This window comes from Pipistrellus hanaki (assembly GCF_964339955.1).
Source record: "Pipistrellus hanaki genome assembly, chromosome: 2".
NCBI lineage: Eukaryota > Metazoa > Chordata > Mammalia > Chiroptera > Vespertilionidae > Pipistrellus > Pipistrellus hanaki.
The window spans coordinates 117,772,573-117,796,363 of record NC_140504.1 but is presented as its reverse complement, the minus strand read 5'-3'; the positions used below and the strand labels follow the sequence as shown (position 1 = coordinate 117,796,363).

General features: G+C 40.3%; 1 protein-coding gene across 1 annotated transcript in view; it reads left to right on the top strand.

Moving 5' to 3' along the window:
* Positions 1–1,573: 1,573 nt before the first annotated feature.
* The window catches only part of BLOC1S5 (biogenesis of lysosomal organelles complex 1 subunit 5), a 45,334-nt gene continuing 23,116 nt past the window's right edge, over positions 1,574–23,791 (top strand). The window contains exons 1-3 of the mRNA XM_084875615.1: positions 1,574–1,727; positions 9,341–9,423; positions 22,566–22,695. Coding sequence (XP_084731741.1) covers positions 1,613–1,727; positions 9,341–9,423; positions 22,566–22,695 — 328 coding nt within the window. The 5' untranslated portion in view covers positions 1,574–1,612. The remainder of the gene's footprint in view (positions 1,728–9,340; positions 9,424–22,565; positions 22,696–23,791) is intronic.

The window sequence follows — 23,791 nt, the reverse complement described above, 5'->3', positions numbered from 1 at the left end:
CAAAGTTGCACTAGGTCTTATTTTCAGGGGATGTCTTATCTTTCCATGCACTAGGTCTTATTTTCAGAGGACGTCTTATTTTTGGGGAAACATGGCTACTTCCCAGGCAAGATCTTTTAACGTGTCTTGAACTGGTTTTGAAGTGTGTGATGGTGCGTTATCATGAAGCAAAATTACTTTGCTGTGTCTTCTGGCACATTCTGGTCATTTCACGATCAAAGCGTGATTATTTGTTGTCAGTACCGATCAGTATTAACGGTTTCACCTGGTTTTAGAAGCTCATAATACACCACAATTTCCTGATCCCACCAAACGCAGATCATTGTCTTTCTGAAGTTGATGTTGATGGTTGACCTGGATCAACCCATGATTCTGTGAATTAGTGATTGTCAAAATAAACCCACTTTTCATCGCCACAGTTCAATGCAAAAAAGACTTTCTTTCGTGCTATTGAAGCAACATTTTATTGATGACTTTTCGGTTTTCTATTTGTCTTTCATTCAGTTGATGTGGCACCCATTTTTCTTCCTTTAAAATCTTTCCCATTGTTGTAAACTATCAGAAATTGTTTGCTGAGCAACGTTTAATCTTTCTGCAAGTTGTTTTTGAGTTTGACATGCATTTTCATCCAATAATACTTGTAATTGTTGTCTCCAAACTTTTTCGGTTGACCTGGTTGTTCTTTATCTTTCACATCAAAATCATTACTTTTAAAGCATTTAAACCAGTGTTCACAAGTATCTTGAGATGGAGTATGTTCACCATAAGCTTCCCAGAGTATACGATAACTTTCAGCAGCATTTTTCTCCAAAATAATGAATTAAAACTTAAAGCAAATGCTTTCTTTGGGGGGGCGGGGGGGGGGCACAAATTTCGACATTTTTAAGTGTAAAAATATCTATGATGTTAACACCTTCAGCAAATTTGGCATATGAAGCTTTGAAGCTTGCTGTCAGTACAACAAAGTAGCACACATATCACATTGCATATATATCAACATATGTGTAACTCCATCTCCTGAAAAAAAGTCTGCATTATTAACTGGTACACCTAGTAAGAGATGGTTCTTAGAAGAACCACTGGATGAACAGGAAATGAAAAAGCCACTGCGAAGTTGCACAGTGTTTGTACTTTGAACAAGCGTGCAGACTTGTTGAGACTAGAAGATGAACTTTATGGAGTTTTACCAAATGGCAGCAGTTTGATACAGGGCTGCCCCATAGATGTCTCTTCATGACCAGGACAATTAAAAGCAACCTAGAAAACCCAACCCTTCAACAATTAACTTAGCCCTTATAACAGCTGGTTTAAATTTTGTAAATACAAGAACAGATTTTCTTTTTTTTTTTCACGTGGGCACAAATGAGCCCGAGAAATGATTTGAACAAATTGCTTAAGGCACCTTCCAATACGGGCAGCACCTGCCCCAATCTAACATGGCGGCATGGGCTTCCTCCAGTCACATCCCCAGTCACACTGCTGGGCCTTAATGCAGCTGGGAACGTTAGACTCCTCTGTCCGTCGCGCTATGATGACGTCACACCCGCGCCTGGGAACCGGGAGGGCAAGTTCGCGCAGGCGCCGCGCGGCCGCGGTGGGCGGAGCTGGCGGGATGAGTGGCGGCGGCGCGGAGGCCGCTGTGGGTGTTGAGGCCCCCGCGGCGGGCGGCCACAAAAAGAAGGACTCGCTGGGGACCGCGGGCTCGCCAGCGCACCTCATTATCAAGGGTACGGAGTGAAGGGGACATCGCCCTGGTGGGTGCCAGGGCAGCCTCCCCTCCCCGGCGGCGCCCTCTGACCCGGGGGGTGGCGAGGCGAGCCGGGTGTGGCCGCGCCCCCTAGTTCTCTGCTCTCCCAGGAAGGACCAGCTCCATCTCTCTTACTTCCTCAGGGCCAAAACCTAGACGGGAGCCTCCTCCCCTCCCCAAGCCCGGACCCCCGGCGCAGGGCCTCCGTGGGCGCGGCGCGCGGCCCCCCGGCGATGAGGGAACTCGGAGCCGGAGCGGGCTGGGCTGCGGAGCGGGGAGGTGGTTGGCTTTACCCCCTCCAGCTCTGTCTGCTCCTGCTCAGGCGGGAGCTAATGAGATCAACGTTGAAAGCGTCTGCAAACAGGAAAGCTCCGGACACGTGTACAGAGGTCCATTGTGTGCTTCGAGCTGGGAGCTTACAGCCTAGTAACAACCTGGATTCTCACAGAAGCTGGGTTTAGAGCCCAAAGCGCACAACCGTGTTTCCTGCAACAAGATCTTTGCCAGTTTCTCATCGCCAGTCCTCTTCACCCCTTCCCTACCCTGTCAGCCCCGCCACAGTGCAATGCTGGAGAAGCCCTCGGAGGGTTTCCGAGCGCTTCAGCACCCCGGAGGCAGCCCCCCATGCCGCCTATTTTAACCTTAGCTGCTGTGATTGTAGAGTGCAGGAGTGGGGCATAGGTGTTAGGGCTACATTATAATTGTTTATATATGTAATCCTAGTGAACTACCACTTAATATTTTTGTTGTTGTTGTAGTAAAATACATCGTAACCAATTTTCTTAACCACTTTTAAGTGTGCAGTTCAGTGGCGTTAGTACATTCACATTGTGCAGCTGTCACATATCTTCCCAAAGTCTGTACTCATTCAACACTAACACCCTGCAGCTTCTAGCAACCACCATTCTATCCTGTCTTTGAGGACTACTGTTTGTCATTTTGTGATTGGCTTATTTGACTTACCATCCTCAAGTTTCACCCATGTGTCAGAATTTCCCTTTTCTTTTTCTCTTTTTTTAAAAAAATATATATTTTATTGATTTTTTTACAGAGAGGAAGGAAGAGGGATAGAGAGTTAGAAACATTGATTAGAGAGAAACATTGATCAGTTGCCTCCTGCACACTCCCACTGGGGATGTGCCCACAGCCAAGGTACATGCCCTTGACTGGAATCAAATCTGGGATCCTTCAGTCTGTAGGACAATGTTCTATCCACTGAACCAAACCAGTTAGGGCAGAATTTCTTCTTTAAAGCTAAGTAATATTCTGTTGTATGTATGTGTGTATACACACCACGTTTTGTGTATCCATTTATCTGTGGGTGAACACTCCAGTTGCTTCCACCGTTTGTTATTGTGAATATGGGTATGCACATTATGTTTGAGTCCCTGCTTTCAAATTTTTTTTTGAGTATATACCTAAAACTGGAATTGCTGGGTCAATGATAATTCGGTTTTTTTAATTTTTTGAACAATCACCATGTTTTTTTCCATAGAGGTTGTGTGATATTACAGTCTCACTAACTGCACAAGCATTCCCGTTTCTTCACATCCTCACCAAAGTTTGTCGTTTTCTGTTTCCCTGCTAGTTCCTCCTAATGGGTATGAGGTAGTATCTTGTAGTTCTGGTTTTCATTTCTTTAATATACAGTGTTGTTCACATCTTTATGTGCTTAATGGCTATTTGAATAGCTCTTTGGAGAAATGTCCATTTGGGTGTTTTGTTGTTGTTTTAGTTGTAGGAGTTCTTTATTCTGGATATTAACCCCTTTTCAGATACATGATTTGCATATATTTTCTCCTATTCATGGGTTGCCTTTTCATTCTGTTGATTGCATTCTTTGATATACAGAATTTTTTTAAATTTTAATTTACTTTTTAAATAAATATGATTCAAGGGAAGTTTTTCAAGTTAATCCTTAATTGAGATGCAATTGAAAATATGTCTGAATAGCCTTGGCTTTTTCAATGGAACCATTCATTCTTTTCATTCTAAAAAAATCTATTTTTAGTTCATCTTATTTGAAGACTGTCCATTGTGAACAGATATTTAATTTTGTTGCTAGAGTCTAGTGAAAGGGAAGTATATAAATAAATGATTTCAATACTTATGCCCTGGGTCTTTGGGGGTTTTTGGCCCTTAGGTGGGTGTTAGGGGTGGGGACTGGGAGACAGGAGCATCTTCCTGGAGGATGGGGTGTCTGACCTGAGTCTTGAGGAATAAAGTATTGGCCGTTAACAAAAGAGGGCAAGGTATTGTATTTTGGACTTTCAAACACCATCAGCAAAGGCGTGCGGCCTACAGCAGCAGCAGTGTCTGGGAAATGAGGTGGAGTTCCATGGAAATCAGACCATAGAAGACTTTCTCTTCAATGGCAGGAAACTGTCCAATAATAAGTATGAGAATCATGTGATTAGATTTGTATTTTAAGTAAAGCACTTGGGCACATAATAGTTGGTCCTCATCTTACGGATTGCATATTTGTGAGTTTGTTTGCTAAGATAAATTCATAACTCCAAAATCAATGTTGGTGGTGCTTTCGTAGTCATTCCCACATAGGCAGAGGAGAGAAAAAAATTTAGCTACCATAGCTGAGTTTGAACAACACACCACTGCTTTTTCTTTCAGCTCTCATACAATAAACAAGTGTCCTTATTGCTCTCTATTTAGTACCATGTTTTTCACTTTTATGTAACTTTCATTGTTGGTTTTGCTGTTTAAAGTGATTTCCAGGTATAGTGCAGAAGTGGCCCTAAACACAAGAAGGCTGTGCCTTAGAGAGACAATACATGTGTTGGAGAAGTTTCTTTCAGGTGTGAGCTGCAGTGCTGTTTGCTGTGAGTTCTGTGTTAGTCAGCCATCTAGACAAAAAGGATACAATTCATCAATCTGTATGTGAGGCCACTTCAGAAAGTGCCTGGTAACATTTATGGTGGTGTGATGAAGCAATGGAAAAGCGGCTAAATTTGTGGATTTATGAGATGATGAACCATAGAGAAAGTGTAGTGGACAGCACTGTGTAAAGCTGAAAGCCAAAGAAATCTATAGTTCAGTTACCAAGGGTCAGGGAAATGTTAAACCCTAGTGCTGGCTGGCATTCTCAGAGGTGGTACAGTGTGAAAAAATGTTAGACTTGCTACTGAAGCAGGTTCTGCAGATCAGGAGGCTGAAGAAATTTAAAAACACCTAAGTGTTATAAGGAAAAAGTGTTATTGGAAGAGCAGATCTTCAACCCCAAGGCTGGGATGTTTTACAAGGATCTTGGCAAACAAACCTATATGACACAGATAGCATTTTGGTTAACAAAAATATGACAAGAGGTTTGCAGGAACCTAACCTCACATTACTTTTAAGAGCAATAGTTCGGTATTCTATAGTTTAGTGTTCATGGCAACTTTACAAACATAAATACTGCAAATAATGAGAATTGACTCCGTATGGAGTGGGTTAAAGAGAGGTGCGACCAACTGTTGATGTAGTCCAAGTGAGAAAAGGAGATAAGTTGTGAGGAAGAATAACATCTAAATGTTGACACCAAAGGTATAAACAGGAAAAGTTGCAATGCAGTAAATTGTTCCTTAGGATATACAAAGCTTCACATATTACATTGAAGGCCTCCAAATTTAAGGTCAGAGTAAAAAACTTATTTAATGAGAGATCTGCAGTTTTATATATTCCTTTTTCCATAATCCCATGGCATATTGATCTTCCATTAAAGTGATTATCCTATCTTTTGTGTGAAGGGATATTTGTCTAACTCCCACAGTCGAGTATGAACTTTTGGAGAACAGAAGATGGTATCTTTTATCTTGTACTAGGAGCCTGGTGTACAAAATTCGTGCATGGGTGGGGTCCCTAGGCCTGGCCAGTGATCAGGGCAGATTGGGGCCAGGCAGATTGGGGTCCTAAGGCCCCGGCAGGGTCAGAAGAGGAGGCAGTAGTCACTGGGCCGGGCACAGAAGGAATGGATGCTGGATGCCAATGCTACCATCGTTAGTGCCCCGCCACCGCACAGTTCCCCGCCTCCCCCTTCCTCTTTCCCTCACAGCTGTGCCATCACTGCAGCAGGTGGATGGCGGGCTGACTGGGGTCTGTCGGCAGGGGGAGGGACAGGGCATGGGAGGTTGGCTGCGAGCCCCAAGGAGGGAGCTGGCCCTTGGTCCGCTTGGGAAAGGGGCCTTGTCTGCCACCACCCATTCCCAGTCCCCCATCCCAGCCTGGGGCCTGGCCCTGATCGGGTGATGCAGGGGGAATTGAAGCACAGGAGGCTGACTGGCCTCAGGGGAGGAACCATGGGAGGTTGGCCAGCCAGGGGAGATTGGCTGTGGGAGTGTACTAACCACCAGGGGGCAGCTCCTGAATTGAGCGTCTGCCCCTGGTGGTCATTGTGCGTCATAGCGATCGGTCATTCCAGTTATTCGTTCATAATGGTAGCTTAGGTTTTTATATATATAGATATCAAGCAAAAAAAGAATGTTTCCCACGTAGTTGTGTGAAAATCTGTAGCTTACATTTGTTTACATTATTTTTAGAGACTTTATGTATTTGTAATCCTTGGGACTCCAACAAACTCTGACTTATTATGTGCTTGTTTTATTATCTTATCCTATATAATAAAAGCCTAATATGCTAAGTGTCCAGTAGTCTGTTCAGCCAATCAAAACGTAATATGCTAATGATATGCTAAGGCTGCTTAACTGCTCGCTATGACATACATTTGACCACCAGGGGGCAGGCAGTTGGTTGGTCAACCAGTCTCTATGACATGCACTGACCATCAGGGGGCAGACATTACAACCAGTAGGTTAGCTTGATGATGAGGTCTGGCCGTTCAGGACTGAGTGAGATGGGCTGGACACGCCCTAGAGCCCTCCTGTGGTCCCTTCCCTGCTGGCCAACCTCCCACATCCCTCCCTGACCCTGATTGTGCACTGGTGGGGTCCCTCGGCTTGGCCTGCACCCTCTCACAATCTGGGACCCGTTGGGGGATGTTAGCTGGTTTTGACCATATCCCGCTCAAAGCAGGAGCTGCCCCTGGTGGTCATTGCGTTCCCACAAGGGGAGCGCTGCTCAGCCAGAAGCTGGGCTCACAGCTGGCGAGTGCAGTGGCGGTGGTGGGAGCCTCTCCCATCTCCCCAGCAGTGGTAAGGATGTCTGACTGGGCATAAGCCCATTCCCTGTGGGGAGTGGCCTAACCTAAGGTGACCAGATGTCCCGCCAAAAGCGGGACAGTCCTGATTTTTACCAATTTGTCCCGCGGTGTTTTAAAAAAAAAGTCCTGATTTTTGGAAAGAATGTTTTTTAAAACACCGCGGGACGCAAGGCAAATTGTTAAAAATCAGGACTGTCCCGCCAAAAGCGGGACATCTGGTCACCTTAGCCTACGCCATCAGTTGGACATCCTCCGAGAGCTTCCAGATTGCGAGAGGGCACAGGCCAGGCTGAGGGACTACCCACCCCCTGGCTGGCACTGGGCCTCTAGTAATGTTATAACAAAACTAGTCAGTGGCTTAATTTCTATAGTAATATGTGTTTCAGAATCTTCTCCCTCTACTCCCCCCACCCAAATCTTTACTATCTTAAATTCATGGTTTTAGAAGTGATCATTAGCTACTTCCAAACAATTTAATCATCTCACCAAAAGGTTAAGTAAATTCCCATCATATCAGGCCACAGAAATAGATTTCCCAAAATCAACAAAGCTTAATGACTTCTTAGTCACATAGAAAAATGTTAATTCATTTATGCACTCTGGACACATAAATAATTTGGTCTCGAAGAGGCTTGCTGGAGGAGAGAGATAATCTTAGTAAGTGTTATGATGGAAATATATGCACCGGGTGCTTTGAGAACATACAATAGGGATATTCCTTGAAACCTAAAGGAAGCTAGATAGAATTAGTGAAAATTTTAAAGAAGTTCGGTGTCTGAGCAGTTTTGAAGGAAGAGCACAGGGATTAGGGGGTTGGGGAATGGTTCCAGGTGATGACAATAGTATGAACTGTGGCAAGGATGCATGAGGCAACATGGTGTGTTTGGAAAACTGCAGGTAGTTCAGAATTGCTGACAGGTGAGGTGATGAGGCTGGAGCCAGACCATGGAGGCCCTATGTGGCTTCTAAGGAGCTTGGAATCTAGTCTCTTACCCAGACACTGGTGGTTATTGAGATGTGAATAAGTTCAATTGTCAAATTAGGTCCATAAATTTCTGCATAGCGTAGTCCTCCCTTGGGCATTCATAGTTCATGTCTATATGCTATAGACTCCCAGAAAATGGAAGGTAAAGGCGTCTGTCTAATTTTATTTTCTCTGTTTCTCAAACTTAACTAAGTAGAATTTTTTAAAAAATTAATTCCTAGTATCTTCCCAGAGAACTGTTTTAGGTAATGAATCATTGAATGATAAGCAAAAGTAGTACTTTTACTTATATATTTTTACTTAGCATACTTTCCACAATGTATCCCAATAAAACTCATTAAAATAGAGACTTGAAATTTACCCTGTTGCATATCTGTAAAAATAAGAAACTTGAGGGACAGATTATACCAATGAGTGGTACATGTTCTTATTTGGAGATTTAATTCCTCCAGGAATTTTGAGGTTTACCCTTTAAACTATGTAGTTGTTACTAAGTAGAATGAATAGAATGACTCACCCAAAACAGTTAAAATTCAGAACTTTTTTCTTCAATTATGTCTTTTTCAGACCCATTAAAAAGTTCAGAGACTTATAATGAACACTGACCCACCGTCTTACTAAGTAAACATTAAAAGACCACTGTGTGGGATGAATAGAGCACAAAGGTTTTTTAGAGCATGAAACTATTCTATATACTACAGTGTTGAATACATATCATTATACATTTTTCAACATGGAGAGTGGATCCTAATGTAAACTGTTTACTTTGAGTGATAATAATGTGTCAATGTAAGTTAATTGATTGTAACAAATGTACCACTGTGGTGCAGGTACGTTGATAAAGGGGGGATTGTGGGTATGTGGGGGTGAGAGGTATAATGGAACTCCGTGATTTCTGCTTAATTTTGCTATGAGCCCAAAGCTGCTATTAAAAAATAATAATAATTTTTTAATTAAATTTTTTAAAAGGGGGACCACTGTGTTTCTTGCTCAAATTGCATTCTTCTCCCTCCTCTAAAGATAATCACTGCCTTGAATTTGGTATTTATTGTTCTCATGCATTTCTTTGTAGTTTTATTTCTTCTGCATGTTTCCAAAAAGGAAGTATCATTTTTTTATATTTTTAAAGTTTATATAAATAGCTTTATCCTGTGACCTTTTTGTGTACAACATTATATTTGTAGAATTTATTCATGTTCATAAATGTAACTCTAGTGTATTCATTTTACTTGCTGATATATAGTACTTTGTCATGAATATGTTTAGGTTATTCCCTTTTTTCTTTTGACATCACACTCATTTATAAGTCTCTTAATAAGATACGATTTTCTCTTAATCCATTGTCTAAACTAGATTTTAAAATTCATATATTTGTGGGAAATAGAAAGACTAAAAACAAGCTAGAGATAGTGCCACTTAACATGGATTCACCTTGAATTTTATTTTGTCTTTATAGATCTTGGAGAAATTCATTCAAGGCTGTTAGATCACAGACCGGTTATTCAGGGTGAAACCCGTTATTTTGTGAAAGAATTTGAAGTGAGTATTTAAAATTTATTTTGTAAAAATACTGCCCTAATTATTAGTGATTTTCATATATGGAAGGGACATTCTCTAGTTTTAAAGTTTCTGATTTCTGTTCATGGTTCATAAAACCTACAAAGCTTTAATATTAATAGTAATAATTCTTAAGGAGCATAGGACTAGGCGGTAGGTGACTTGGGCTCAAGTTCTGTGTCCTACTCTGGCATATTTAATGTCTACTAACCTCAGTTTTTTTCATCTATGCAGTGACATAGTGAAAAAAAAGGTGTGTTTTGTTATTGTTGTTTTAATATATTTTATTGATTTTTTACAGAGAGGAAGAGAGAGAGATAGACAATGAGAGAGAAACATCGATCAGCTGCCTCCTGCCACTCCCTACTGGGTATGTGCCTGCAGCCAAGGCACATGCCCTTAGCCGGAATTAAACCTGGGACCCTTCAGTCCGTAGGCCGACGCTCTATCCACTGAGCCAACCGGTTAGGGCAAAAAAATAAAAGGTTTTAAATACTGATTGGTCTAGGTTTTTCAGGCCCATTTTTTATAGTTTTTCTCGGTTGGGGCATCAGCACCCACCTAAAGCACTCAAGTTAAAACATGATAATTATCCTTAGCTATTCTCTCATCTTTAGGGGCTGTATTTAGTGACCATGTCTTCTGGATGCTACCTCATAAACCTCTAATCCTTCTGACTTGTGTGCCTGCTTTATCAACCCAGTAAAATCCAGTCTTTTCCCCTTGCCAGAGTGCTCTGACATAACTCTTTTATAATGTTTGTCATCTATAGGATAAAATCCAAACGTCATTTTGTAACCTGTTCCCTACTTTTCTGGCTTAACCATCTGCCATCCCACCTTGTATGGTATGTTCAGGCAATACTGATACACCAACCCGCTATCCTATTTCATGTTACCGTTGGTTTATACATCTGTAATTGGTTCATTGTGCATTAAATCTCAACATCTCAAGCTACTTTTGGATAGATGGTAAATGATGTTACACAAACAATTTTGTGATTCTGGGTAAATTGGGATTTATTTTCAAATGAGACTCCAAACAAGTAGGAAGTCTAAACCTGCCAAAGGAGAAAACCTTTTCATAAACCACTTATCACTACAAAAAAGCCTGTGGTGCAGAGCAACAACAATTGAGAGGCAGCACTGCAGCATTAGATACCATTTCTGAGTTCAACAGACTCTGTTATTCAAAATCTGCCTATATCTACCTCAAAGTGTTGTTGTGAAGATTAAAGGGGTGTGTATGTGCCAGTATGCACATGTCTGTATGTGTGTGTTTTGGAATACTATCTGGTACCTACGGTAGGAATAACTGTTAGCTATCTTCATTATTATTGTTGTGGGATAACAATAATGTGGAAAACTCATATAATTACCCGGAGACTATTCCCTTATCGTACTATATAAAGATTATCACCAATTCTTTAGTGAGATTAAAGTAGATTAAAGTAGTGAGAGTAAAGCCTGGCTGTGTTCTCTGCTCAGTCTCTCAAAGCTGTGATCAAGACTTTGTTCTTATTTGGGGCTCTGGGTTCTCTGCCTAATTCACATGATTGTGGCAGGACTCACTTCTCTGCTATGGTGGAATAGGTTTCCCTGCTTGCTGTCAGCCAGGGGCCCCTGTGAGCTACTAGAAGCCACTCACATTCCTTGCCCCTCCATCTTCAAAGCTGTCAATGGAGTCTTCGTCAAATGGAATCCTGTAGTGCTTGCCAAGAGGAGTCCAGTCCCTATTAAAGACTCGCCTGATTTAAGTCAGGCCCATTGAGATAACTTCTCTTTTTTTAAAGTCAATTGATTTGGGACCTAAAATATATCTTCAGAGTATCTTCAGAGCAGCACCTAGACTAGGGCATGATTGCATAACTGAGAGAATGTGTGTGTATACTAGAGGTGGAGTCTCAGGGGCCATCTTAGAATTCTGCCTACCATAAGCTCTCATAAATAACTGATAGTTTTCTTGTTATCTACTTGCTTATTACCTGACTTCCTTCATTAGAATATAGGCACCATGAGAATAAGGACCTATTGTTTTTATTTCTGTTGTATTCAAAATCCCTAAAATAAGCCTGCTGCATTGTGGATGCTTACTATGATTCAAAAGAGTAACTAGCAAAACTTGGACTAAAACTTGGGTTTTCGACATTCAGTGATATCACCAATCATCTTTTTCATAAGTCATCCTTTTTTGCCAGTATGGTTAAGTACTAAATAGTTATTATTTAAAAAATTTTAGATATATCTTTAAAAATCTACTTTGTATGTATATTTTTAATATTATTTGTTGATTTTAGAGAGAGAGAAATATCTATTTGTTGTTCTACTTATTTATGCTTCTTGTATGTTCCCTGACTGGTGATTGAACCTGACACCTTAGTGCAGTGGTCGGTAAACCGCGGCTCGAGAGCCACATGCGGCTCTTTTGCCCTTGAGTGTGGCTCTCCCACAAAATACTACATGCAGCGTGCACATACAGTGCGATTGAAACTTCGTGGCCCATGCGAAGAAATTGGTTTTCATCCTAGGCGAGTATATTTTGAAGAAGTGGTTCTAACGCCGAGCCACACTCAAGGGGCCAAAGAGCCGCATGTGGCTCGCGAGCTGTGGTTTGCCGACCACTGCCTTAGTGTATCGGTAACTGATTGAGCTATCCAGCCAGGGAGATCTACTTCATACTAAAAGAAGTATAGATTTTTGGCAAATGGTGAATTCTCTAATTCAATTCCCTCACTGGCTAATTATCCCAAGAATACAGTTGTCATACTTTAAATAATGTAGATGTTTTCTATGAAATGAGTCTTGAATGGAATGAAAGAAGTGTTACATTTATGCTGCTGAATATGTCTATTCAAGAGCTCACTTCCTATTAAAGCGATACCTCTTTTAACTAGGATGGAACATAGTTGCCAGGAGCATGTTCGAAAGGAGAGGAATTATAGTCAGTCCTCTGTATTCATAGGTTCTGCATCTGCACATTGAAAATATTCAGGAAAAAAGTTAAGTTGTTGGTGTGTATTAAATAGTTAAGCCTATGATGGTTTTGTCTATATTGAACACGTACAGACTTTTTTTCTTGTCATTATTCCCTAAACAGTGCAGTATAACAACTATTTATAAAGCATTTACATTGTGTTATGTATTTATTATGAGTAATCTGGAGATGGTATAAAGTTTATGGGAGGATGTGCTTAGGTTATTAGGCTACATGGATGAACTATGCCATTTGATAGAAGGGACTTGAGTGTTCTGGGTATTTGGTATCTGCAGGGGTTCCTGGAACTAGTCCTTCACTATACTGAGGGCCAGCTGTATCTACACTCTACATTGTTGCCCTTAAGATCTTTTTAGAGAAGAAGCTGTGTTAAAGAGTAGAAAATACATGGGCCTTGGAGCTTGACATATCTAAGTCCAAGTCCTGGCACTCTTCTTACTAGTTATGATTACTTGCTTTACTGAGGCTTAGTTTCCTAATTTAAAAAAAAAAAAATGGGAATAATGTATACTGCAGAAGTTTTGTGAGCATTAAATAGAACATCTTTTTAAAAAATCCCTGGTATATAGGTATTAGACAAATGTTGGTAACTTATTAAGAGAAAATGGTAGCAAGTATAATCAAATAAACATGTATTAATTCAGAATTTACAATAATTTTTATGAATTTGGGTTCAGTGTTTGATGTCTTAGGGAGAATAGGGATTTGCTAAGCAAGTGCTATTGGCATTACCCAAGGAATATGTTTACTAAAAAATAAAATTTCACCCTGGGCATGATAGATACAATGCTATAGAAATGTTTTAAAGTCCTTATTTTGTGTGAGAAAGAATGTCAGAAACTAATACTATATTGTAAATGAGACAGACACAGACCCATCCTTCATGAAGCAAGGCATTCTTTTTTTCTTTTAAAAACATTTTTGTTGAATTTTAGAGAGAGGGAAGGGAGAAGGAGAAAGAGATACATCGACAAGAGAGCGAAATATCAGTCAGCTGCCTTCTGCATGCACCCTACACCAGGGATTGAGCCTGAAACCCAGGCATGTGCCCTGATCGAGGAATCAAACCAGCAGCCTTTCAGTGCATGGGTTGATACCCAACCAACTGAGCCACACTGGCTAGGGAAAAAGGCATTCATATATTGTCCTTGAAAAATTGTCTCGGGAGAGCTCAAAAATATTTTGTCAGCTAAGTTTGAGCCATTATCTTCAATTAAATATATTGATATCTTCTTGAAGTGTACCTGATCCAATCTTTTCACACAGTGACCTCCCCAGTTGGTCTTCCTGAGGTGTAGTGTAGTATGGAAACCTTACATATCAGGCTCTGTTACCTTTTATGTATATTATATTCCTAGCATTTTCCTCAAATTAGAAAAGAAAAGCTAAAAACACTGTAATGACTTTAGAGTTATAAGGATATCCGCATTGTTTACAATTCTCTTCTATCTTGGTTCAAACAATAACATCCTCCAATTAGTCCATGTGGTCTTCACCCAGATTGCATGGCTGGACAAAGGAATGGTGAGCAGAGCTAGCTGTCAGTACTTCCTAGAGGTTTTATCTGCTTTTATACCATTTAAATGTAGTTCACTTTAAGAAAAACTGCCTAGTATTTAAAACTGAAGTTGTTTATAGTTTATATATTTTAAAAAGTTAATGCACATGGCCACAATCATCTTTTTCTTTATAAAATTTTATTTCTAAAAGAGGGGAATAAGTGCCACATGGTGGCAGCATTACCTAAATTATTGAAGTTCTATTATAATATTTTATGCTTTCTTTTTGTGTTTGCTAGTTTTCTGGGCAATTGACTCTCTTTCTCCCCACTTTATACAAATCTCTTCTTCCCTTGATTCCAGTGAGCATTTTGAACAGAGATCCCAGTGGGGCCCTCTCAGTGAGCATCAGTTTGATAGTGTCTGTGGGTAGAGACATCGTCTTCTGCAACTTTGTCTTTCTAGCCACAAGGAGATGTCATGTCCTCTCTCACATAGAACAGAGGAGAGATCCATGTTAGTCAATATGCTTGCTATGGGTGTGTAGTCCTGTACAAGTTTCTTATTTTTAGAAAACTTCATTTTTTTTGAATGCTTTATTGAATAGTTATTGAATACCTAGGTATACCGGTAAGGGATGTATTTAGTTACCAGTAACAGGCACCTGAAAAGTAATAGCTTTAAGAAGTACTTATTTTTCTCTCACACTACCCAGAACCTGGGGCTGTTATGGTGGCTCTATGATGTCAGCTCTCTTTCTGATTTTTTTTCCTTCTATTTCCCTGAGGTGTTGCTCTTATGCTTATGTTTATAAGGTGGCTGTGGAGCTCCAACCTTGGCATCTGCATTTCATATAGCAAAAGGAAGGCAGGTGGGAAACATCTAGCAGTCTCTGTTATAGGCACATTTGCCACTCCAAATATTATTCGATGTTGCTAAAAAAAGAAAGGAAAGGGGAATAGACTCAGGACTGTCTGTCTTACTGGATATGTAAAAATAAGAAACAGTCTCTACCTGCAGAAGTTTACAGTCTAGGGACAAAGAGATTTAATGATGGAAGTGTGATGATAAAATAGGCACAAAGCACTTGGGATCACAAAGGAGGAAACAACTCCCAAGATAGTGGGAGGAAACTTTTCATAAAGGGGGTGATGTTTGAGCTGAGAAAGAAAAACAGATATTATCCTGATAGGAAAAAAATTGATGATTAAAATTAGAGGCAAAAAAAAGTTTCAAGTAAGTATAGTTATTATGGGTTTGGGAGGGATTGTGTTGATGAGTTTGAATATGGATTGAATTTATCAAGAAAAATATTCCTTAAAAGGCAGCACAAGCTAGAATTTCACTTGACATCCTAAGCTCTCATTCTTAGATTATTAGAGTAACTGACATATTATGAAATATCAGTATGCAGTCTGTCCCATATATCATGTAATAAGTATATGTATAAACAATATGGTTTTGAATCTTAAAGACTAACCAGTTTTGTAATTGAAAGAAAATTTTAAATTATTGGTTTCTCATTTCCTCTCTAATATTATCAAATTAAATTGTTCATTCATATATATATATATGATCTATCTATCTATCTATCTAGTGGCCCGGTGCATGACATTTGTGCACAGGGGTGGGAGGGTGTCCCTCAGCCCAGCCTGTATCCTCTCCTATTTGGGACCCCTTGAGAATGTGTGACTGCCAGTTTAGGCCACCGGGATCAGGCATAAATGGGCAGTCGGACATCCCTCTCACAATCCAGGACTGCTGGCTCCCAACTGCTCACCTGCCTCCCTGCCTGATTGCCCCTAACTGATCACCCCCTAACCACTCCCTGGCTAGCCTGATCAATGCCTAACTACTCCCTTGCTGGCCCGATTGCCCCTAACTGCCCTCCCCTGCAGGCCTGGTTGCCCACAGCTGCCCTCCCCTGCAGTCCTGGTCCCCCCCAACTGCCCTCTCCTGCAGGCCTGGTCCCCCCCCCCCCCCCAACTGCCCTCCTGGCCTGGTCTCTCTCCCAATTGTCCTCCCCTGCAGGCGTGGTCACCCCAACTGCCCTCCCCTACAGGCCTGATCATCCCCAACTGCCCTCCCCTGCAGGGCTGGTTCCTCCCAACTGCCCTCTCCTGCTGGCCTGATCACCCACAACTGCCCTCCCCTGCTGGCCATCTTGTGGTGGCCATATTGTTTCCACACAGGGACAGCCATCTTTGACCACATGGGAGCAGCCATATTGTGTGTTGGAGTGACAGTCAATTTGCATGTTACTCTTTCATTAGATAGGATAGTAACTGTACTAATCCTATCTAATAAAGAGGGAATATGCTAATTGACCCTCACGTCTTTGCAAATATGACGGTGCCCACAGCCAATAAGGAGATAATATGCTAATTGCTGTCCCACCCTAAAAAATGGTGACACCCACAGCCAATAAAGAGGTAATATGCTAATTGACTGTCACACCCTCAAATATGGCAGCACCCACAGGCACAAGATGGTGGCATCCATTCCCCTCAATCCCACCACACCTGCCTACAGGATCCCCCAGTTTCCTCAGCCCTCCAGTCACCCAGGACTGGCTCAAGGTGCAGGCAAGCCTTGGATGGCAGCTGCCCGCTGCCCAGGGCCACCTGAGGCTCAGATATCCAGGGCCAGCTGAGGCTTGCACTGCTGGCAGTGGCAGCAGCAGAAGTGTGATAGGGTGTTGCTGTCCCCCGATCGCTGGGTCAACTCCCACTCCTGAAGGCTCCTGGACTGTGAGAGGGGACAGGTTGGACTGAGGGACCCCCCCCCCCTACCCCAGAGCACGAATTTTCATGCATGGGCCTCTAGTCTGTGTGTGTGTGACTGAATGACTGAACAGTCACTATGAAATGAACTTATCACCAGCAGGCAGTCACCTTGAACAGATGAAAAGAGAAATAGGCGATTGAGTCTCTGAAAGATTGCAAGCAGGTGGGGCTGAGCTGCAGTTCACATTGGGAGGCTGGGCCATTGCTTTCCAGGCACCATTCTAGAGGTGTGGTGCCCCCGACCCCTGTCAACTCTTCCGCCTGGCTGTGCCCTCCCCAGGCAGCTGGGACTGTGGGACGGAGGGAGGGGAAAAAGACCACAAACTCTATCCCTAGCGCCCGCCTCCTCCTATCAAATCAGAGCTACCCCAGGACTTGCAAAAGCATGGGTGAAGTGGGCGGCCTTGCCATGCAGCTATGGTGACTCCCCAGTCCGCCCTGGGTACCCCTCAGGCACTCACCCCACTTCTCCAAGCCTCAGTCTGAACCCCTAGCAAGGCCGCTGGAGCTCTGCCCTAGGGACCCACTTTTCCATAGCTGGGTGCGGCAGACCAGGGAATGCGAAGGTGGTGGGAGACGGGGGCAGATGCTCAGCTGACCGGGATGAGTGGGGCTGGGATGAGTGGGAGTGGCCGCCTGTCGCTTCTTGCACTACTACATCCCTTAGGGCAGTGGTCGGCAAATATTAACAGTACAATGATTGAAATTTATTTTGAGAGCCAAATTTTTTAAACTTAAACTTCTAATGTCACTTCTTCAAAATAGACTCATCCAGGCCATGGTATTTTGTGGAAAAGCTATTCTCAAGGGGCCAAAGAGCCACATGTGGCTCGAGAGCCACAGTTTGCCGACCATTGCCTTAGGGGATGTTAGATGCCTGTTTTAGCTCAATCCCCACAGGCCACACCAAGGGACCCTCCGGTGCACGAGTCTGTGTGCCAGGCCTCTAATATTATTAATAATTGTAAACATTTTAAAGTGCTTAGTTGCCAGGCACTGTTTGAAGCACATTACATGAGCACTTACTATTACTATTACTTTCAACATAAGAAAAATTAACTGTACAGCAGGTCCTAGGGTTATTCAGAGATCCGTTCCTATGGTGCGATGTAACATGATTTTTGCCATAAGTCAGAACCCACCTACATAAGCACCTATGTCACTCACATGGAGCACAAATACAGCAGTAAAGAAGCGAAACAGTAAAAAAAAAAAAAATTAAAAGAAAGATAATTCCTGACCTTCACTTGTGGTAAATAAATGATAAAAAGCATAAAACACATATGTACATATATCGAAATGATGGAATTTATTTAATAAATATTGTAAGTGGGAGATGCGACGTAACCATGAAACGACGTACGTTGAGTCCGCCCTAACCCAAGGACTTGCCTGAATATGAAAAATTTCAGGGTATTTTACATTGGAAACCAGGTGCTGAGCTTTGTTTTGAGAATTTTTGACCCAGAAATAAAATGTATATATAAATAAAATGACGTTTTGGTTTTCCTTTTGTAATAGGTGTCAGTAGTATCAATATAAAAAAGCACATACCAGATGGTAAGTTTAAGGGCAGAGACTATTTCTGACACCCTGTTTCGTGTAACATTATCATTGGGCCTATTTGTTGTATAATTAATTATTGTCATTAATAGGCTATTAGAGAGGCGAGACTACAAATTCACTTGCTACAATGTGTGACTGCCAGGTTGCCTGCTACCAGAAATAACTCTTTCAATGGCTCTTTAAAACAATGGTGGAATAAAAAAAATTATAGAATTACCTAAACAGAGTGATAGAGGGAATAGAATGTAAAGGATAGGGAGGGATAGAAGCTAGACTTTTTTGAAGAGAGAATTTTGGAGTCATGTAAATATTTTACATAATTTTAAAAGTTAAATTTTAATGAGCAGTTCTCTTCAAGTAAAATAGCAAATCTATGTTTGTAGATGTTGGGATTGCCATGCAGAGAGAAATCATCCCAAGTAACTTTAAAACACAGTAATGTGACTGCATTCCTAGAGGAATATCCCCTTCAGAACAACAACAAAAATAACCCCAAAACGAAAAAAATAGTTTTCATTAATTATTTTGTTGATGCTAATATTGGTATTATTTATTTAAATTGGTAATAAAGTAAATGAGTAATTATATTGGCAGTTTGAGAATTGGAAAGAGATGAGGCAGAGAAGGGTAATTAAAAACCCTGTAGTCCTGAATTTAAGTTTGACTAATGAACTTAAGAAGTATCCTTTAAAAAAAAAAAATAGTTATCTCCTAGCCTTGTCTACTGAAATTCTAGAAATAATGACCAAGCCAGTAGAGTGAACACCCCTAGTGCTCAGTCTCCACATACTATATGTAAATACTAGTGGTATTTAGAGACCTACTGATTCCAAGTCTGAGTCAGGAAATGAACAGATGAGCCTGGAGCATCAGGCCATACCAGAAGTAAAGAAACTACTAAAGAATATTCGAATTTTGTCTAAAGCAGGGTGGGGCCCGTCCAGCCCATGGGCTATGTAAGACCTGTGAAATCATTTGGTCCAGCCCTGCCAAGGCATTAAGGGTGAGTTAATTAAATGTTTGATCAAATATAGCAAGATAGTTTTTAAGATAACTTTGTATGGCCCATGAATGATGTTCTAAATATCCAAATAGCCCTTGGCAGAAAAAAGGTTCCCCACCCTGGTTTAAAGCATTCCAGACCCAACTTGAATAGGCTCCCACTGGACAAAGGATAATTTAACCACAAAGAAGGAGAAATACTATAATGGATGAAAAACTTCAAACATTTTTAAATTTTTGATTTACAGGAATATGTAAAAACAAACAAAAACCTTTAGAGAATACTAGGGAACCAAATCATTGTTTTAGGGAAATGATCAGGTGTTTTATTTTGCCTTTCATATTAGCAATCTTCAAAGTAGCCAAATACTCAATGAGGGGAAATTTTTCATTTTGGATATATTCCTGCTGATAAATGAAGACAGAATGCTAGCAATGTCCTCTTGAAAGTACACAACCAACCTTTGAAATGTTCTTTATAAACAAAATATAAAACCCTGAATCTGATCAAGCCTCTAGTTCTAACTACTAATTTACAGGAAAGAGAAGAGACAAAGGAACATGCTAAATTACACCATGGGGATTCATTCAGCAGAAAAACAGACTGTGGGAAACTGCAGAATAAATGACTCACTTTTTTCTCCAACAAATTGCAAAGGGGGGGAAAAATGATGGAGGGCAAATCTATAGATTTAAAAAGATTTAAGAAACATACTAACCAATTGCAATGTAAGAATCTTACTTCAATTTTGTTTTAAACAAACTGGAGGATAAAAAGATAAAAAGAACATTTATGGGTTATTTGAGAGAACGCTACCTTGATTTGAGTGTTTCTTAAAAAAAATTTTTTTTTTAAATTGATTTCAGAAAGAAAGGGAGGTAGAGAGAGAGAGAAACATCACTGGTGAGCGAGAATCATTGATCAGTTGCCTCCTTCACACCCCCTACTGGGGATTGAGACCCCAACCCCGTGCATATGCCCTTACCGAGAATCAAACCGTGATCTGATTCATAGGTCGATGCTCAACCACTGAGCCATACCGGCTGGGCACTACCTTGATTTTTAACAATATTAAAGATTTGTTGAGTGTGAAAGAGGTAGTCTTATTGTATCTGTTTTTTAAGATGAGTTTTTGTCTTTTAAAGGTAGATGTTGAAATATTTATAGTTGAAATGATACATTGTCTGGGATTTGCTTCAAAAGTATACAGGATTGTGTAGGAAGATGTATGGAGTGCTATAGAAGGAACAAACTCAGCTAGCCATGAGTTGAGAATTTTTGAAGCTTGTTGATAGGAATATGAGGATTCATTGTTTTATTTTCCCAAGTTTTCTATAAGTTTTAAATTTTTTACTGTGGGAAAATTAAGAAGAATAAATATCTGACCACAGCTGCTCCATAATAATGACTCAAAACAAAATAAAAACCTACGATAACATAACTAACTTATTTCCTTATGATCAAGTTTACCACCTTTCTTTTTTAAAATGTCTATTTTGTATTGGTTTTAGATTTAGAGTAAAAATGTTAAGATAGTACAGAGAGTTCTTATTTACTTTTTCCTCATTTTATCTCTTTTAATGTCTTATATCAACATGCTATATTGGTAAAACCTAAGAAACCAACATTGGTACGTTACTATTAACTAAGCACCAGATAGAATTCACCAGTTTTTCCATTACATTCTTTCTGTTCAGGACAGGGTACTACATTAGCATTTAATTGTCATGTCTCTAGTCTTCTTTGGTTTGTGACAGTTACTTAGTCTTTCCTTGTTTTTCATAATCTTGATAGTCTTGAGTACTGGCCAGTACCCTGTAAAATGTCCCCCAATCTGGGTTTGTCTGATTCCTTTTTTTTTTTTTTTTTTTTTTTTTTTTTTAAATATTAGACTAGGGTTGTGAATTTTGGGAAGAGTACCACAGAAGTAAATAGCTCTTGTCATCACTTTACATCAGGGGATGCTATCACCATGACATCACTAATGATATCAACTGTCATTGTTTCCACTGTCAAGTTATTATTTTTCGCTTTCTCTCCTCTGTTCTTTAGAAGCAAGTCACTAAGTCTAGCCCAACCTTAAGTGGGAGGTATTAAGACCCTGCCCACAATGCAGTGACTCACTAGAACTCAAGGACAAAGCATATGGTTGTTCTGGTGGCTCAGTGTTGTTATGGCAAAGGAATACAGAGCCAAGTGAACAAGTGCACGGGGAGGAGTCTGGGTGAAACTAGGCAGAAGCTTCCAAGAGTCCTCTTCTAGTGGTCACAGGGTATGTTCTTCATTCCTTAGCGGTGACAACACGGGTGGAATGTTATCCATCAGGAAAACTTGCTTTAGGCTAGGAGTCCAGGGTTTTTATTGGGGACTGGTCAGGTAGGCAATCTCTGCCTAGCATGTATCCAAATTCCAGATTCCTGGAACGAAAGTGGTGTCTTACCATTTGTAGAAAGTTTTATACCAGTGAAAGGAACTATTTATTGGTCAATTTCCCAGCCCACAGCCAAAGGCCAGTCTTGCAATTAGGCCTTTCTAAGGGATAGTAATCTTAGGCCTTCAGTGTTAGCTCTTTTCTGCACAGGGAAGTATCCTCATGTTACCTTTATTTAATACTTTTTACTTGAGAAAAATGGAATCAGGTAAAAAAAAATATATATATAGAGAGAGAGAGTGAAAATAAGATGGTAAGAATGAAAAAATTTTTTAACAAAATCAAGGACATCTAATATCTTCTTTTGCTGTACAGGATGAAATATGTCATAATTTAGGCCTCTTTTTTTGTTCTTTAAGTATTTCTCATGCCCATTTAAAAAAATACATGCCTCCATTGATTTCAGAGATGGAGAAGAAGATAGAAACTTCAATGATGAGAGAAAATCATTGATTGGCTGCCTCCTGAACACCCCAAACTGGGGATCAAGCCCAAAACTCAGGCATATGCCCTGATCTAGAATCAAACCGTGACCTCCTGGTTTATAGGTCGATGCTCAACCACTGAGCTATACCAGCTAGGCTCTCATGTCCATTTTAAAGTATTGTTATAAAAATTATTACTCATATTGTAACTTTTCAACTTTTGAAGCATTTCATAATAATTTTTTAAAAAAAGTCTCCAGATTCTGTGTCATCTCATTTATTGCCAATAATTAGAAGAAGGCCTTGTAAATTTTAGTAATAAAAAATAACATGACAACCAAAACCTGGGTGGGAATCCCAGAGAGTAATTACTAAGATTTAAGGCACAATATGTACTAGTCTCTTACTTTCTTTTAATAGGAAAAACGTGGTCTTCGAGAAATGCGAGTTCTTGAGAATTTGAAGAACATGATCCATGAAACAAATGAACATGCTCTTCCCAAATGTAGAGAAACAATGCACGACAACTTAAACCAAGTTCTCCAGAGATGTAAGCCAGCTATTTTTTTTATATTGCTTTATTTCACATGAGTTCTATGCCAAAATGTATCTTGAGTATTTGGTGGGAGTAAGAGAGGATAGAGATGAATGCCCTGTCTCAGAGGAAGTGCTTATCTAGTGATTAATGTGTATCCTAAGTGAGAAGTGTTCATCTGCAGTGCACAAGATTATTTATCCTTTTATGATCTGAGAAAATTGAAATCTTTTTTACCTTAAAAAATTTATCCATTAGAAAAAATTTGATAACTAAGACTTAAGACCTGAAATAAAATGTTTTCAGATAGATAGGATATTAGAGTGTTTTTTTAACTTTAAAAAAAAAATCCTGTTATTATAATAGTATTTTATTACTTAGTTTCATTAAGTAAAATATTTTACTTTGAAGACATAGTTAATCAAAAAGAATATTAAACATATCAAATCATAGTATAAAAGGAGTTTTATTAATTGATTTTAAAATTAGAAGTATATCAGAAATACAAGGCTACTCCTTGCACTATTCAGTTTGTCCAAGGATAATGCTGGTAAATAATGATGGATTATTGAAGTGCAAAATCAAAAAATGTCTTTTGGGCAGGGAGGAGAGAGAGAAAACTGGTCAATGAAGGAAAGCAGCTGAGAATCCTTGGCTAGTAATTGAGGTAAGGCTTTATGTGCAAGTCCAGGTTAGTCTTGTGTACTCTGATGTTAAAAGGAGATTGGAGAGGAAAAATCCCCTAAGGTCACGTTTGGTTTCTTTGAATGGAGCAACAAGAAGTCTAAAATTAACCTCAGGGTTTTGCATTTTACTACAAACTTGCCCTTGTTTGTTCACACTGTCACTTCCTTAACCTTGACAAACATTCTAGACATTGTGCTAAAAATAAAACTAAAATTATATATACTAATAAAAGAGAAATATGTAAATTGACCATCACTTTGAGATGCCCACCAGCCAATCAGGAGTGAGTATGCAAATTAGTGGGACAAAGTGGCAGTAGCCATGGGGTCAGCCAGAGGGGGCAGGAGGCTTGGGTTGCCCCAGCAATGGAGGAAGCCAAGCTTCGCACCCACCTGGGCTGGTCGATGAAGAAGGAGCCTGTGGG